This window comes from Quercus lobata, chromosome 8 (genome assembly GCF_001633185.2).
Source record: "Quercus lobata isolate SW786 chromosome 8, ValleyOak3.0 Primary Assembly, whole genome shotgun sequence".
In the NCBI taxonomy this organism is placed as follows: domain Eukaryota; kingdom Viridiplantae; phylum Streptophyta; class Magnoliopsida; order Fagales; family Fagaceae; genus Quercus; species Quercus lobata.
This window is the reverse complement of record NC_044911.1, coordinates 54,677,787-54,695,416: the sequence shown is the minus strand read 5'-3', so window position 1 is coordinate 54,695,416 and position 17,630 is coordinate 54,677,787. Positions and strand designations below refer to the sequence as shown.

Below are 17,630 nucleotides of genomic sequence, written 5' to 3'. Positions count from 1 at the left end.
CATCATAGATTCAAATTGAGCAATTCTTGGACCACAACTTTTCTCACAATTTTTGCCACAACTTGCTCACATGGCAAGTTGTAAGCGGTAAAGTAAAAGTGATGGATCCATAACTCCAGACTTATCAAATGAGTAAGTTGTGGCAAAAGTTGTGGTCCTAACATTTTTTACTCAAATTTTATTATATGAATATAAAAAAAGAAGAAGAATTCCTCTATTAAAAAAAAAACACAAATAATAAGAATCTACCTCATAGAAACCTCATCATATTTGTTTTAGCAAGACATCTTCAAGCCGAAAACATTTATGTTAAAATAATCCTTTATGTAATTTTGATGTGCTGACTGGGGCAATCTCTTTGATTAGCCTTAATTGAATATATATATATATATATATATATATTGACAATAAATAGTTTTGGTAAGTTTATAAAATGGTAACAAAAATTAATTTTAGCACTCTACACCAATTGCACGTTTAGGGATGTAAACAATCCGGTTCAGTCGATCTTTTGCAATTTTTAGGACCGGACTGGTATATTACAACCCTTGACTAAACCTAACCTATAGGCCACTGGTCCCAACCGGTTTGGGTCTAATAGGTCCTAGTCAGTTTGGTCCAAATTTGGGTCTTGGGCTTGCACTGATGATGGGCTATTGGCAAATAATTTTGGGTTTTTTTTTTTCTAATTGATTCAAAAATGCTACGTTCAACCTTTAGGCTGTTCTACCATTGCATTCTCTAATTTTCGGCAACTTTACTTTACTCCCCCTTAATCCAAACTAACTATTACGGACAACATTATTTCATTAATTAGACCATTCATAGCAAAAAAATAAAGTCCAAAAAACAGCCCAAGCAATATATGCAATTGCCTTGATCAGCCAGCACACAAATGCATTCTCTCTCTATCGGATTTGTGTGAACAAGGGTTTATCTTCTAACGGGTTTGAATTGGGGAAAGACCCAAATTAAACAGATTTCTCCGTCAGATCCAAGCATGTGTGTGATTTTTTTATAATAAAAAATTGTCATGTCATGTCCTCACTCTATTAGACACATAGACAAGAAAACTAACATAAGTAGTAAGAGGGACTATTATTGCTTATTTGTTAAAATTTAATAACTAATAGCATGCATTTGAAACTTCAAAAATTAACAATGTATTTCACCCAAATTTAAACATGGTCTTTTGGACTTGTTGTGTACGAAGAAATATGTTTTAAGGATGGCGTATATCAGGTGTTATATAGGTTGTAGATGAAAAGCAAGAAAGCTTGCTTCTAAATCTGATCATCGTGATTAGGATTATGGACTCCATTTTCATTTTTCTGGTAACATCACCTAAGGCATTCCATGCTCTACACTTTCTTCACAATTTCATGTATGCAATGCTGAAAGCCATTAGCCATAGAAAAATAATCACAACAATGTGGAAATACTCTCTTTCAATTCAAACCAAATAATTCCTTGAAAGGGTTGCTGGGATTTGACCTCGCAAAATCAATACAGAAAAGGTGAAGTCAGAAAACCGTACACGCTACTCTCAACAAGCTAACAGATATATAATCAGTTCAACATGCCCTACAAGGGCTTCAAGTCAGGCCAACAACCCTCAGTTTCTACTCTCATAGCCAGTAAAACTTTACAAAAAGAAAAAGAAAAAACAAACAAAAATTTCACCTTAGCCCAACCTCTCTACAAATGTTTCAGCTAAGCTATGCCCACTGACAATTTTGGTTGTCCCAACAATCAAATCATATGCCATCCCTTCCTGCAAGAACAAGTTACTCAAACATTATAGAAACCTAAAAATGAGGATGAAAATAGACATCATTGTAACTGGTTAATCAGTCTGGAACACTAAAGCAAGATGCACAATTCCATGAAATTTGTCATATCTGTAACAAAATTACTCTTTGATTGGCCATTTACAGTATAACTTCAAGAACAAAAAGACCATTATCACCGGTTAGTCAAATCAGGGCTGGTAATGACCTTCAGAAATTTCAAAACTTTGAAGTTTGGAAGAAAGATTCCATATATGCAACAAATTTGACACACCTGAGCACTGAGAAATCGAAGAGCGGAAATCTCTGCAAATGTTATGCCTCCAATGAAGACAACGAGAACTAGAGACCGCCTTCCATCAGCAACTCTGAATTATGTCAAGAAGTGTCAGAATAAAGGAGAGTATAGCATTTCTTTTTTCTTTTTTATTGTTAAGTTACATGTGCACCAATGGATTTTGAAATCATGACCTCATCCTCAATCCCATACTTATATTAAGTGACATTATTGTATTTGAAAATAAAACTACAGTAAAAATTAGGGGGCAACTGCTTCAGCTATGGAAATGGAATGTGATACTGCTCCTTATATTATCAGCAAAGTCTAATGTTCATCTGTACAGGCTTATCATCATTAAAAGATTTGCTGTCACTAAAGACAAAATGACCCAACATAAGAAAGTCAATAAAGAAGAATCCTAGATACTAGGACGAGCTGAACATACTTGTCTATATTAGCTGAAGCCTGCAAGGTGTCATATGATGGACTGCTTGAGAATCTGCCCTGTAAAATAGTACAGCATACAAGAGTCACCTAAATTGCGAGGATAGAAAAGAGATCCAAAGAGTGCATGATCATGAGAAGTTTACCCTTTTTGTTTCTGAATGTGGTCCTGGTAGCAGCTTCAGGATTTCTTCTATAGGACGCCTGAAGGGTCAAATTGTTACTTTCAAGAGAAAATAAAATTTTCCTAAAAAGTTCAAATTCATAATCCAAAAGCAGCGAGAATCAATTGTGGTAATTGTTGTAAAAGACCAGTTAGAACAATTGTAGATATTGTCACAATGGTGTCTTGACTTCTATCCCATGAATGGAACCAAGACATTTCTATGGGCCACAAAATAAGTGGGGTATTCAGGGGGTTGAGGGGTTCAACAAAGGCCATTTTATGGCCATGTTCCAATGCCATAGGATCAGGAGATCAACATATTAGGCACCTGTCAGGTAATGAAACTTGTCTCAGACACCTTAGACCAAAAGACTTTAGCTACTATGCCACATACAAAGATAACATAGCCTTAACCCTCATTTGGGAGGAGGGAAAGAATGGAATTGAATGAAAAGAATAATTTTAGAATATTCCTTTCTTTCCCCCTGTTCGAGAGTTTTAACGAAGTCCATTCCCTTGTTCGGAAGTTTAAGTGAGAGGAAATGAAATGAGTAAAGATGGAACACTCATTCCTCTCTATTCCTTCAAAACTTCAAATTTTCATTCCCTCCAAAATTGGGAGGAATAAAAGGGAATGGAATGAAGTTTAATGAAATTTTTCACTAAAACTCCCAGAATACCCTTATATATTCAGCCATTTATTTTAAAAAAATGGTCTAATAGTAATATTGTGATAAAATGGTTTCATTCATTTCCCTCTATGTTACTCTCAAACAAGGTTAATTACCTTTCATTGCTCTATTTTAAAACTTCCTAACAACTTTACTTAATTTCATTTCATTCCTTTCCATTACTTAAATTCATTATATTCCATCTATTCCATGATTTATTCATTCCATTCCATTCCTTTATGAACTCCCAAACGAGTGTTAGAGAACTTTTAGCCAAAAAAAGCATAAAAACATAAAATTATAAAATTATTATTGGGAAAAAAAAAAAGCCTTAGATCTCATCACAACTATCACTCTTTGCAGAACCAAACATGTGTAAACATTATATAAATACAAATGAGCCATCCTTGCTCAGTTACTCCACACATGATAGCATAATAAGCTTGTCTGTTACAGGTCTTCAAGGAAGAGGCTGTGTCCATCATGTTTCAAATGTCAACAAAATAATAGCAATGCTCTCAATATAAAAAAATTTGGCAGAGTTTAAATGTGTGTGTGAAAATTTGGGGGAAAAAAACCTTCATATGTTATTTATGAAGACAATCAAGACACCCCCAGAAATTGAGGTATCACATGCTGCGTGAGCTTTGATACCAAGACCCTTATTGGAGTCTAATCACTTAATGTGGCAATTTTAGAATTGTAAGGTTCTAAGGAACCTAGAACTAACTATGATGATTTAATATAAATCATTAAAGCATGATGGGATCACTGATCCACTTCAAGAGGCTGCTGCCAGTCACATTGGATTTGCTTTGGTTTGAACATTATAAGGTTTCCTCTTTTCTCTTTTTTTCAATTTAGTAATATTAACAACAATACTAAAATAAGGCCAGGATATATATATATATATATTTTAATTATTTTTTCCATTATTCGCCCCAAAAGTCAATTTGTAACAAGAATTAGGCTAAAAAGAATTGATGAATTAAGGCAATAATCTATCTTTTTTTCCTAGGTTAAAGGAAATAATATGTATTGCTGACAACAAGAACTTGTAAGAAACTTATAAAATGACCTATCCAAAAAAAAAAAAATAGCAAATAAAGAATCAATCTGACCATCCAGACTGCACAGCATGCTGAACAAGACGAATACTAAGAGGTGCATATCCAGAAAATACGTAGGCAATATCATTCGGGCTGTTACATAAGAAAGCACATAAAAATTTAGTAAGAAACACAACAGTGCTATGGGGAAATACACACACCCACACAAATAAAATAAAATAAAATAACCTAAAAACATTTTACATGGCTAGATTCAGAATTAAGTGTATTATATTTTCCTATGTAATAAGGAACAGCTTGGAATGCATAAATATGGTGCAAGTAGTTCCAGAAACTGCGAATTTGTTTCAGTGACACCAAGAAATGAGAATCAAAAGAGATAAAGGGAGAGAGGGAAGGAGAGCCTTAATAGATATGAATTGTAAAACTGGCTAAAGAAAGAGCAGCCATATCCATAATTCATCATCATACAGCTTTCTAAGAAAAACTTCTAAATATATAAGCACTGGAATATGAAATCCACCATGAAAAGACCTATATAGAATTTAAAAGAAAATATTGAGCTTATAATCAAGTCCATCTTGCTATTATAGTTTACTTCTGCCCACCTAATAAGTGTTTCAGCATCTACCGAAGTAGCTTATGCCTATAAAAATTCTATGACGCTGTACAGTGCATCATCCCCCATAGTGTTTGGTTTTGCACACCATGAACAATAAGGTCATATAATTCTATCAAATGAGCCACCCCAGTGATGATTAAATAATGCAGGTGCTCACTTGTGCCATATTGCGAAATCTGGGTACGCTAAAAGGGCACAAATCAGTGTGAGGAATGTAAGACATGCAAGCTATGAGCCCACCACCCTAGACGTAAATGTGGACCAAACTCTTAATAATTTTCAATTATGAAGAAGAACCGAATCACAAGGTCAAATAGAATAATACTTGGCTGTATCAGTGTCCTCAACAACAAGTTGTAGAGCACGTTTAATTGTCAGCCAGTTGCTTTTTGACTCCTGCAAGGTTAAGATGATGTTACCATGAATCCAATAATTTGATAAAATCCAGTTAACATAGCCAGTTGACTATAAAAATCAAATATAGGAAATGCTTGATTATAAAGGCAAAATGACACCAAACCTGCTTTCTGAGCAACCCAGCTTTTTCTAAATTATTCAGTGTCGCCATGTGCTCAAATCCATAGCTGTGGAGTAGTTCTCTCCTAGACCAAGAGTTGAAACTAATAAATCAATAAAAATACACATCCACAGTAGTACATAGGTAAAAATTGCTACAAAATTCAATTGCCAACAAAATCAAAATATGTAAGACCCCAAGGAATTAACAGTAATGATAATATGCATGAAGTCTTGCCTCAAATAGTCAAACTGCTTTTTGGACAACCCAGAACTTGTAATGGAAAATAAGATGAGAAGGCGTAGGACATTGACAAGAGGCTCCTGCTTATGGATCAATTCTTCAATGTACTCAAAGCATCTGCATTAGTTTCATGCTTTTGGAAATTAGGATAGGGGACTGAGAATCCATAATTCGTATTTATGACAAATTGAAAGGAGTTGATCTTGAGAAATGACTTGAAGATACCAAAAATGCATAGATTTTAGTAACCAAAGAAAGATTATAAATACAATTGCTTAAAAAGAAAAAAGAAAAAAAAAATGCCATTTCAGTTATTCCATGTGATACAAGTAGCACAGGTCAGAAGACTCAGAACAGGTACTATCACCAATCAAAAAGGGGGGACATTTATTATTTATACTTGATTGAATTTTGAAGTGCGCTGCACCTAAAAGATGCCAGCACAGTTCGTCAATCCAACCAAAAAAAAAAAAAAAATTCTTTGAGTAGAGTGGTTGGATAGCTTTGATGCATTCCAAAGATGACAAACAATAATCTGGTTTTAGGTTAAGAAAAATTGGCGCTTCTGGAAAGTCAAACATGTGTCAGGAACAAAGACCATAAGCTGATTGTTAAACAAACAAACATGATAATAACATAATAACTACATGGCCATAGGCAGCACATCAACCCTTAGTCCTGAAATTCAGTAAACATGATAATAACATCATAACTACATGGCCATAAGCAGTGCATCAACCCTTAGTCCTGAAATTCAGTAAACCATTTACTACCCAATCAGCATGCTTTTGCATTGAGTATATTCACATATATTATAAAGCGAAAAGCATATAATCAACACATTAGGTCTTCAAAAGTTGGAGATAACAGTAGAAATTGTGCTCACATGTCATAACTCTGTGCCTCAACAATTGTGTGTTCCATGTCAGGTTGCCCAAGAAAGGCTGGCTTTGATGTGAATGTCGACAGATGCTGAGCAAGATTTATGTGCCTCTGAAGCAACAAATTCCAGAACATTAAAATCAATTGGAAACACATATTGATCTCGAAAATGAAAAATTAAAAGTAGGAAAATACTTAGTCATTTCTGGCAATGAGTTCAGCTTTTTGACAAAGTCCTTTAATTCAGAAACTGACTGTGTCTGTGCACAACATAGCAGTACGTTAGAAAACATTTACAAAATCATTTAACAGTCTAGAAAGGAAGGTATTGAGATACTGATTGTGTTTTGTGGAGAGAACTGTATGTGTGGTATAATACAAGAAGTTGAAAGTGCACATCATCTAACACATAAATAATCTTCTTCTTTTTGTTCATAAGTAAACGATCACATAACAATCATGTTAATCCACTCAATTATGGGTTGAACTATTCAACCATGCATGCAATTACATCCAAACAAGTAAGTAACAACTATAGCTAATACATATTTTACTAAGGTACTTGAATTTTATAGCAGTGAAGTTGGACAAATGTATTGTAGAACTAACATCAGTCTCAAGGAAATATTCAAGTTTGCATCAATCATAAACACAAAAGAGACAGCAATGTTCAGATGTTAAACCATTCAGTTACAGTTGTTGTCACTTCTGTGTAGTCCTGCTTCATGGATGTTGCTTTCTGACGTAGAATCTGCAATCATACTGCAGATGGCAATTAAGAAAATAGAACTCCAAGAAGAATAATGGGAATTTTTTTTTAAACAACTGACAAGAGACAGATTTGGAAATTGAAGTATAAGCTATGATTGCAAGTAATGTAAACTGGTTTAAATAGATCAACCCGGACAACAACTTCGAAGTTGAGATCCTGTATCTCCTTAAACAGCTTGTCACTAACAAATTTAGACCATCAGCAGTAAGTGAATGTGACAAGAAGGAAGAAGAGAAATAAGGTGGAAATAAAGAAGTGGAAAGGAACTAAAAAACCAAGAAGGAAAAGATATATTTAGTGAAAGCATTTGGGACAACTTGCAATTCTTGCATCAACATATAATCCAAGAAAAATAGAATAAGTAAATAAATAATAGTTTGGCACCAAATTGATGTTTTCCCTTATGTACCTACAACTAACAGATGGTATGCAAGATATCAACAACATTAAACAGTTGGAGCATCTAACATTCTAAGGTGCACCTGTAAAAACTAGGGAAGTAATATAATAACTATCTTAGGACTAAAGGGCTTTGTGGAACTGTGGAAGTGAATCTACAAAAAAGGACACTCCACACGACATTAGAACATCCAAGGCTTAGCCGCCACAATTTTACCCCCAAAATTTCATGAGTATTAGTGATTAGATATAGTACAGAGATATTAGCTTTTTCATCCTTAAATGGTTATTCTGGAAAATAAGCATTTCATAAAAAATAAAAGAGAGAGAGAGAGACAACAAAAAGAGCATAAACATTTTGAAACTCAATTTTTGGAATTCTTAAGATGCTTTGTGATATGCTCATGTGAAACCGAAGGTTTCTTTATTGCTATCCTCATAGGATCTGCAGAATTTTGTACTCTTTGTTCCCTCATTTGTATGCCTTTCTAGTAAATTATGCATATCATATTCTAATACAATTATTTGATCCATACGTACGATAAGTTTAGAAACTATTTTCGAACGGTACATAACTAAATACACACACATACATAGCTTCATGGAGAATTTGAGGCTTAGCCGCCAAATTGAACGCAATATTTAGCCATATCTTAGAAAAAAAATCAGTATAACTAGAAACAAAAATTAAAAAGAATAAAGAACATGACTTTGGATTGAATAGATGGAGGAAAAGAATCATGTCGCTGACCATGATTAGTTTATTGAGGATCTGTGGCTAACCCCAAAATTTTGGAACTAAAGCTTGGTCGATGTTGTCAAGAGCAGCAAGATATATCAAGCAGAGACAATAATTTACCTTGAATTAAGTGGAACTTTTATCTTTTTTCCCTCTTGTTGGAGACCCATGATAGATGCATCCAGCTCCACAGAACCATTATTGACATGCAGACACTGCAGTAAACGTATTAGAGAGGTTATAACAAAATTGATATAACCAGAACCAATAGGTATCCCATTTCAGGCCCATGCAAGAAAGTAACAAAAATAATTTTTCTTAAAAGATTGAGCTTTAATGATTTAGCTTGAGCATAAATAAAACTAAAACAATCTGATGGTCATGCAATTAGAGGTTCAGTAGTCTCACAAGTCCATGAAATGTAATTTTGACCAGAATGGATATAAGATAAAGGAAAAACACAATGTTAAAAACAAAGTCAAATTCTTAATGGAGGAGGAGTTTTCACCAAGCTAATTGAATTTGTATAAGGACAATATGAGGACTATAAATCATTAAACTTGTCAATCACATCATTCCAGGGTCATAACTATCATGCCAGGTAACAATTATGCATTGCATAAGTATGGGCCAACTTCCTCTGCTTACCTCATCAAGTAGCCCCTCATATGTTAATTGAGACAACATAGGAGTAACCATGTCCACCTGCAGCCGAGGAATTGTCAACTTTAAGCAACAGCAAGGATCTATAATATCATAGACATTATAAATCTACAACTAAGCATTGCAAAAGTAGCTCAAAAATGAGAACTAGTTTAAAACCTTCTCTTTTTTTTAATATGTGAATCAGATTTTGAAGTGTGCCAAACTGCCAGCTCTTAATAAGAACTTATAATTCCTTTCTTTATTATCAACTTCTCTATATTTCTCTACATTCTTCTTCCGATAAGAAACTGGATTTGTGGTATTACAGAACAGAGTAAGCATTTAAATCTGAAATTCTTGACAAGAGCCTACGGAAATAAATTATTTGGAAATTGATTCATTTTTAATAACAATACAGATTCAACTCTAAAACAAATTAAAACCAAACCCACAAGCCAATATTTTAATGAAGTTAAGTATATAAAGTATTGGTTTTTTTAATTTAACGTAAAGGGTATTTTTATTCATTTTCATTTTGGGCTTATAGTACTGTTAGTTGTGCTTAGTCATCTTCTTCTCTCTCTCTCTCTCTCTTTTTTTTTTTTTTTCTTTTGAGGTCGCACTTAGTCATCTTTTGGAATATAGGTTTTTCAATTTAATGTCATTTTTGGTCCCTTTTATTTCGACATGTAGTGCACTGAGTTGTCTTTAGTAAACTTTTGGCTTATATTTCATGTCATTTTTAATCTCTCTATTGGATTAATTCTAGGACCAACCATACATGGCTTGTTCTCCAATTCGACAAGGTTTTAAAATTTGCTTGTCCTCCAGGCATAAGGTAGGTTAAGAAAATACACAATTTTTAAACACATGGTTGCATATCATTTGCAACTAGCATGACTTCACATCAGAGAACATGCGGTAAAATAGAGGGAACGGAGAAAAGGTTACCTCCCTATCTAAAAGGATGAGTGTATTTATCTCTGGCACAACCATCTGTAGCAACGAACAAAACATTAGTGGGAGGCAGTGAAGTGTGCATCATTTTATAAAAATGCATTTTTTTTCAACTTAGTTTGCATAAAAAGGAGCTTGAAGCGGTAGATAATTACATCAGGTGAGTTAACAGGTTCCTCTGCTTGCATACGGTTTAGAATGTCTGCAACACGCACTGATGCTTTGCCTTTGGATCTCGCGTTTGGTATCACTCCAAAAGAAAACTATAATACATAAATCGATGCAAACCTTTCAGGTAAATGCAAAAATATACAAGAAGAGCATATAACCATATTAAATATCTGCATTCATAGAAGATTTATTATATTTCAAATAAGTATTCTCTCTTTATATTTCAAATAAGTATTCTCTCTTTATAGGTCAAATTATTTTAAAGTTTCATCCCTTATATGAATGAACTAAATTACATTCGTAAAATCTCACAACCTCAAGCTTGTGAATGGCTTTAGCGATATGCCAAAGTGAGCTTGTATCACCATCGACTTGACTTTCCTAAGATGTACGGAAGAAAAAAATAATAAAAATCAAAAAATAAAATAAGACATCAGAAGCACAAAGAGAAATAATTAATAGAAATCAGTAGAACGGACAAAAACAAATTTTTACGTACTTTATAAGCAAGGTCGAGTTCAAATGATAATACATCCTCCTCCAATGGAACTATGTACAATGGGTACTCCCCTATAGTCATCAAATTATAAACATTTTCCTCTTCAAGGATCTGCAAAACCAAAGGCTACTCACCATAAATACATACACATAGCTTGGGTTTTACAAACAGAAAGACTGCCAACAAACATTTACCTTCTCACATACAACTGTGCGGCGAGGGACAAAATAAACAAAGTATTCCCTTTGAAGTCCCTTCGATACATCATCGTGAACATTCGAACATATGAATTTCATTAAATCAAGCTGAGAACGGACAAGGTAAACCACTTTGGTGCAGTCAGTTTGAAGGGGTTCAGCTGAAAGATGCCGCAAGTCAACCCCATGTTCCTGTTTGTAATTAGCAGAAATTTCTCAAAAATAGCAGCCACTTATTATCAATAATTCCAATTCATTAGAGCTCTGCTAGTTTCAGCCGGGCTATACTTTTCACCAGCAAAATATTTTCAAAGATAAAATACTGAATCTAAACAAAGCTATTTATAATGATTCCGAAAAAATCTAAAATCAAGTGCACATTGTAATGACTAAGTGTAAATTTCTTCATATAATCTAAATTCCATTGAAGATGTAAGTATAGTTTGAGACAAAATGCCTTTAGAAGCGAAGTTTGTATGATCGATGAGAAAGAACTCCCGAGCTTCGGATCAATAACCAAGCACTTTTTCCATCGAATCTATAAATCCATGAAAATTTAAATACATACATAAATAAATAAATAAATAGATAAATCAATATTTATCATCAATTTCAACAAAATTTCAAACACTAGAATGTTCCGAGTGATAAACAAGCAATGCGAACTGAATTAGAATCCTAAATCCGATGTTCCTCAATGTTTGGGAGCCAGGAAAGCATAGATACCACTTATAAGTTATAACTGAAAAACAGCCACAGACTTATACTAACTATATAATTTTTTCTCGGGAACCAAACAGAGAAATGATAAAGAGATAGAGAGAGAGAGAGAAAGAGAGACTCACATTCTTGATGATGTTTAGGAGCTCCTTCTGTGACTGTTCTCTGAATATGAACCAAAGACCAATTAGCAAACGAGAATTGAATTGTTGTTATAGAAGTTGATTGCTGTGGAAAAATTAGGGTTTAGCGTACCTGAGAGATGTGAGATTGATAGGAGCATTATCTAGGTTCGGAATCTTCCATTGGAGCGAAATTTCTCTCTGTCCTGGGAATTTCTCTCTTCTTCGTTGGCACAAGAAGACGATCGCAGAAGTTGAAAGCTTCGAATGGGCCTGGACCCTGTTTCTTGGGCTTTCATGATTTGGGCTTGGGAACGAACCGAGCTGAACAATATCAAAGCTTGGTACATCTTTGATTTTTTTTCGCACTAACACTAATTTTCAATTAATTTTGTTAGTTAGTATTATTTTTAAACCATTTAGGAAATTAACGTATAAGAAACTAACCGTAGAACTCGATTTTACTGTAGCAACTCAAGTATCATAGACTCGATTTCTATGAAATCATTTGGAAATCGAGTCTTATGAACTTGAGTTTCACAAAAGAAATCAAAACTTAAGGAAGCTCAAATGGAGAACTTTGGTGATAGATCAAGACCCAAAGAGACCTAGAGTGATAGATCAAGACCCAGAGAGAAAATCAACAACAAGAACGAAGAAACCCACCCAAAGACCCCGAGAGCTTGATTTCAATCGCCGCCACCACCACCTAGTTTTGATATCTCTAGTTTGTTGGATTTTTTTGTCTTCATGGTTTGGGTTTCGTTAGAAAGTTCTCTTTGGTTTGATCTCTCTGCTTTTTGTAGTAAGGTGCTTTGGTTTGATCTCTCTATTTGATCTTTCTCTGTTTTTTTGTCTTTGTGTGTTGGGTTTCTAGGTTTGATATTTCTTCGTGGGTTTTGTTGTTTGATCTCTGTTTGTTCTTTGTTTTCTGGTCTTTGTGTTTTGGGTTTCTGGGTTTGATCTTTCTTCGTGGGTTTCATGGTTTGATCTCTGTTTTGATCTTTGTTTTCTGGTTTTGTTGTGGAACTCGAGTCTCATAAACTCGATTTTCACGTGAATTTTCATGATACTCGAGTTGCTACAGTGAAACCAATACTCGAGATATTAGTTTTCTAAATAGTTTGGAAACTATGCTAACTAACAAAATTTTTTTAAAATTTGTTATTTTGAAAAAAAATCCGTACATCTTTTATCAAATAAGTTCACAAAAAACTCATGACTAAGTGTATGTTTGGCATGATTATTTTTGCCAATTTATTTTACTATTTAGTTTATTTTTGCTACTATTCATGGGTCTCATTACATTTTGGGTCTCATTATACTATTTCAACTAACATTTACCTTTATTTACAGTACTTTCAGCAAAAAGTTTTCATTTTCAGTAAAATAAGCGGATTCCAAATAAATCCTTAAAATTGTTTTTATAAATTTATAAATTTTAACTAAGAATAGACTATTTATATTTTTAATAAATGATAAATAATAGTAATTTGATATCGTATGAATATATTTACAAACTTACATAATTCAATTTTAAGTCTATTGAAGAATATTTTGAGGCAAGTATAGATATTAAAATATAATACTGTATATAAGCTAAATCAAGTTTATATTAATGTTAATGAGTTTGTTCAGAAAGTTATTATTTTGTTTGAGCTTAACTTGTTTAGATTTAAATTTGACTTTTTTGTTAAACTAATATACATTAACAAACTTTTTCTTAAGCCAAACTCAATTTTTTTTTTTTTTTTGATGAGTAGCTAAACTCGAGTTGTTCCTAAATAACATTGTTCTTTTACAACCTTAAGCAAACAAGAAATTTGTCTGAGCTATTCATAAAAATTATCGATAAATGTGGTGTAGTTATTAGCATATCTACAAATGTTAAATAAAGTTATGAGTTCGGTTAATTCAACTAGTAAAATTCTTTAATGGTTAAATACAAGATTATTTAGAATTTAATCACTGTCTACGCAAAAAATTGAGTAATAATCATAATTCATAGGTTAAAAAAAAAAAAGAAAAAGAAAAAGAAATCCAATCGGTGCTCCAAATCAAACAAAATTGGAGCACCCTAAACAAACCCCCAAAATCCCCTCCAACACACTTCACTCTTCGGTTAACTCAACTAGTAAGCTCACTCCCTAAAATCCAAAAAAAGGAGGAATTTCCAGGTCCAACACACTTCACTCTTCACACTTCACTCTTCGGTTAACTCAACTAGTAAGCTCACTCCCTAAAATCCAAAAAAAGGAGGAATTTCCAGCTCCTCATGGCGATACCCAAGGTAAGTTTAGTCTCTTAGTTCTTTGTTGTTTTTGGCATAGGGTCTGTTTTTAAGCGTGTAGACTTGCTGTCTTTCAGGTTGTAGGCATTCAGAACATGGGGAATTCGTGCTTCATGGCGGCCATATTGCAAATGGTTGCTCACACGCCGGAAGTAAGAGAGATATTAGCACGGCATCAATGCCGGTCTAGGGAATGGGAGTTTTGTCTGCCTTGTATTCTTCGATCGTTATTGGATGCAATCCAAGACGAACAAGTGCATGTAGTTTCACCGCTCCAACTTTATAAATCTTTACCTGGTTGTTTCCAATCCCTTTAACTTGTTTATAATTTTTTTTTTTTAAATAAATTCTAATTAGGTTACTCCCATCTTTTGCAGTTTTTGTTGGAAATTATTCCCCAGGAGACCAATATGATGCCGGGGAGTTCTTTCAATTTTTTGTTGAGCAAATGGCATTGTCTGGATCAGATATTAAACCCCTTTTTAGAGCCGATTTCATTCAGAAGGTATATTTTTTCATGGTTGCATTATTTCAATTGTGGTATCTTAATAGTTTGATTGAATTAGTTGACTTGCAATTACAACGATTACATTTACATTTTACCTTTCCACAGTTTGAATTAGTTAAACTTAATCTTGTAAACCAAATCCATGTATGGTTCAATTCTAAAGCCTCAATTTCTTTATCCATGGCCTCCATCCATTCAGAATACTGGACAGCCTGATGGAAAAAAATCATGTCCTGGTGGAGAAGAGTTATGGTGGATATGAAGGCTTTATATGTTGGAGAAAGATTGGAAAGTGTATGGTAGGAGTAATGCTGCAAATAACTAGGTAATTTATGGTGTCTATTAGACCTTCTAACAGGTATGGATGAAGGAAGAGGAGCTGTAGGAATGAAAGAATGAGGTTCTGCAGGTTCTGCAATAGTAGATTCTGCAGGTAAGCTAGTAGGAAGATTAAAGGAAGTATGTGTAATGCCGGGAACAGACTTAGGAAAAACAAAAGGGACTGTATGAGATGGGAAATTGGAAATGAGGACTCAAAGGATACCACATCTCTAGATACAAATATAGAATTTGAGGTTAGATCCAGAAGCTTATATCTCTTAATACCATAAGGGTACCCAAGAAGCTAAAAAACACATCTTTTAGCTCTAGTAGAAAATATGTTTCTGTTATGCTAAAGTGGAAGCATAACATAAACATCCAAAAACTTTAAGATGTTTAGATGACCAAAAAGTAATTCAAAAGGGCTTTTGTTGCTAAGAGAAGTTGAGGGAATTCTGTTTAAGAAATAAACTGCAGTTAAGACACAATCACCCCAAAGATTCAAAGGCAGATTTGCTTGAATTTTAAGGCCCTAGCCAGATTCAAAATGTGTTGATGCTTCCTCTCAACAGTACCATTCTGTTGAGGGGTTTCAACACATGACAATTGGTGTAAAATGCCTTTGGATTTGAAGAAATATCTCATCAAAAACTCAGTCTCATTATCAGATCTTATACACTTTAGTTTTGAATTGAGTTTCAATGAAAGAGTAGAACTGTTGCATCTTGAGTGATCATCAACAATTGTCAACAAATATTTGTGGCCACCAATGGTAGGAACTGAGAATGGCCCCCACAAATCGCAGTGCATTATATCAAAAATAGAAGAAGAGACATTATTATTGAGAGGGAAAGAAAGCCTCTTCTGTTTTAGCAAGAGAACAGATCATACCATGATCATTCTTATTGCTATTTACAGCAGATAAGGCATTATCTAACAAGCCTAATTTGACATAAGGAGGATGTCCTAAACGATAATGCCAAGTATTGAAAGGAAAAGTATGAACAGATGAAATAACAGATTGAAACTGAGCTGGTTTGAAGTCTTACCCAGACCAATCATGCTCCGTTGAGCAAGGTCCTAGATAAAGCACATGTTAGAAAGAAAAACAAAACAACATAACAGTGATTTAGCAAGATGACTAACTGAAATCAGATTCAAACTTAATGAAGGGACACAAAGAACACCAGTTAAAGTAAGAGTCACAAAGCTTGACAGTTCCTATATGAGTAACCAAAGCTGTTTCCCCATTAGGCAAATGGACTATACAGTATTTGTAATAAAGGTGATAGTGGTCAAAAGAGTCATTGAGTGCACTATGTGATCAATTGCTCCAATGTCTATGATCCAATCATGGGACTTAAGAGCATGTCTATTAGGCTAGATGAAAATATAGAATTTTTGGGATCCAAATTGGGAAGAGTAGATGAGCAAATGATTGTACCTAAAATTTGTTAATGAAATAAGAAGAACCTGTTGTACCACTATCAGAATGAATTTTTGGGATCCAAATTGGGAAGAGTAGATGAGCAAATGATTGTACCTGAAAATTTGTTAATGGAATAAGAAGAATCTGTTCCGATCCATCAGAATGAGTTTGACCACTAGATATCACAGCATTGCTGGATGAAGGAAGTCCAAGCTGATCCAATCCATCTTCAAGAGATTAAGACCTAATAAATGCCAATAGTTCTTCACATTGAGTTTGTGAAATAGGACATTTTGGTGTGAGTATACCAGATTGAGGGCCTCTCATTCACCATAGGATGATAAGAACCTGCTAGTTCTTATTAAGAGAGAGAGCACTAAACAATCATATGGTTTATTCTTCAATATCTAACCTTAAATTACATCATGTATTTATAGGAGATTAGCTCTAATGCCATTGTCCCACATGGCCTAAGATAGGCTAGTTAATTGAACATGTGCTCTTAAGAATTAAACCATGTGTTAAATGGGCTGCATGCACTCAAATCCTAACTAACTCATCCTAATCTCATCTAACTAACTAATTAAAGGGGTTACAACAACTATTAGGAGATTACAAGGCATATGACATAATTTGGGGTTCCTAACATAGGAGCACTTGGAGAATTCTGAACGACAGTAGGAGAAAGTTTGGGATTGTTGCTAAAGACATGGTTAGCTGCAGATTTCCCTTTGGCTTGTATCCAGGGGGATATCTATGCAATTTGTAACACTTGTTTGCGATATGAACAATTTTCTCAATAGTAGGTACACACTGGTCCTTCCCTCTTAAGATTCCCGTTTCCTCCATAGTTACCCTTGGTGTTAATATAGAGGGCAGTTGCTTCTGTAGCTTGATGAATCACAGAATGTACTCCACAACCTACATTTCTCTGCTTCTCTTCTTGTGGAATCAAAGAAAGTACCTTGTTGATGTTAGGCAGAGGTTCATTCAGCAGAATTTTCCCTCTAACAATGGAGTAGGACTCATTTAATCCCATCAAGAACTGCATCACATGGTCTCGATCATGAATTTCACTTGAATATCTCTGAGCTCCACAGGTTCAAGCACATTTGCATATTGGAACTGCTTGGAAATTAACAAGTTCATCCCATAGAGCCTTGAACTTTGTGAAAT

General features: G+C 34.2%; 1 protein-coding gene across 1 annotated transcript; it reads right to left on the bottom strand.

Annotated features, from left to right (window-relative positions):
• Positions 1 to 1,419: 1,419 nt before the first annotated feature.
• On the bottom strand, positions 1,420 to 16,129 carry LOC115954447 (vacuolar protein-sorting-associated protein 33 homolog). The gene is made up of 23 exons (XM_031072301.1): positions 16,075 to 16,129; positions 12,040 to 12,280; positions 11,910 to 11,949; positions 11,522 to 11,602; positions 11,062 to 11,256; positions 10,868 to 10,978; positions 10,684 to 10,749; positions 10,353 to 10,460; positions 10,192 to 10,236; positions 9,244 to 9,300; positions 8,716 to 8,810; positions 7,587 to 7,638; positions 7,380 to 7,436; positions 6,881 to 6,945; positions 6,690 to 6,794; positions 5,798 to 5,920; positions 5,564 to 5,645; positions 5,369 to 5,439; positions 4,473 to 4,553; positions 2,661 to 2,718; positions 2,516 to 2,574; positions 2,065 to 2,158; positions 1,420 to 1,774 (listed from the first exon to the last, which is right to left on the bottom strand). The coding sequence occupies exons 1-23, from the start codon at positions 16,085 to 16,087 to the stop codon at positions 1,685 to 1,687; spliced, it is 1,989 nt and encodes a 662-aa protein (XP_030928161.1). The 5' UTR covers positions 16,088 to 16,129; the 3' UTR covers positions 1,420 to 1,684.
• Between the last annotated feature and the right edge of the window lie 1,501 nt (positions 16,130 to 17,630).

Coding starts and splice junctions, on each gene's coding strand:
- LOC115954447 (XM_031072301.1), bottom strand. Junction 11,603..11,909: donor TCCTAAACATCATCAAGAAT/GTGAGTCTCTCT, acceptor ATGGATTTATAG/ATTCGATGGAAAAAGTGCTT. Junction 2,575..2,660: donor CACATTCAGAAACAAAAAGG/GTAAACTTCTCA, acceptor ACTATTTTACAG/GGCAGATTCTCAAGCAGTCC.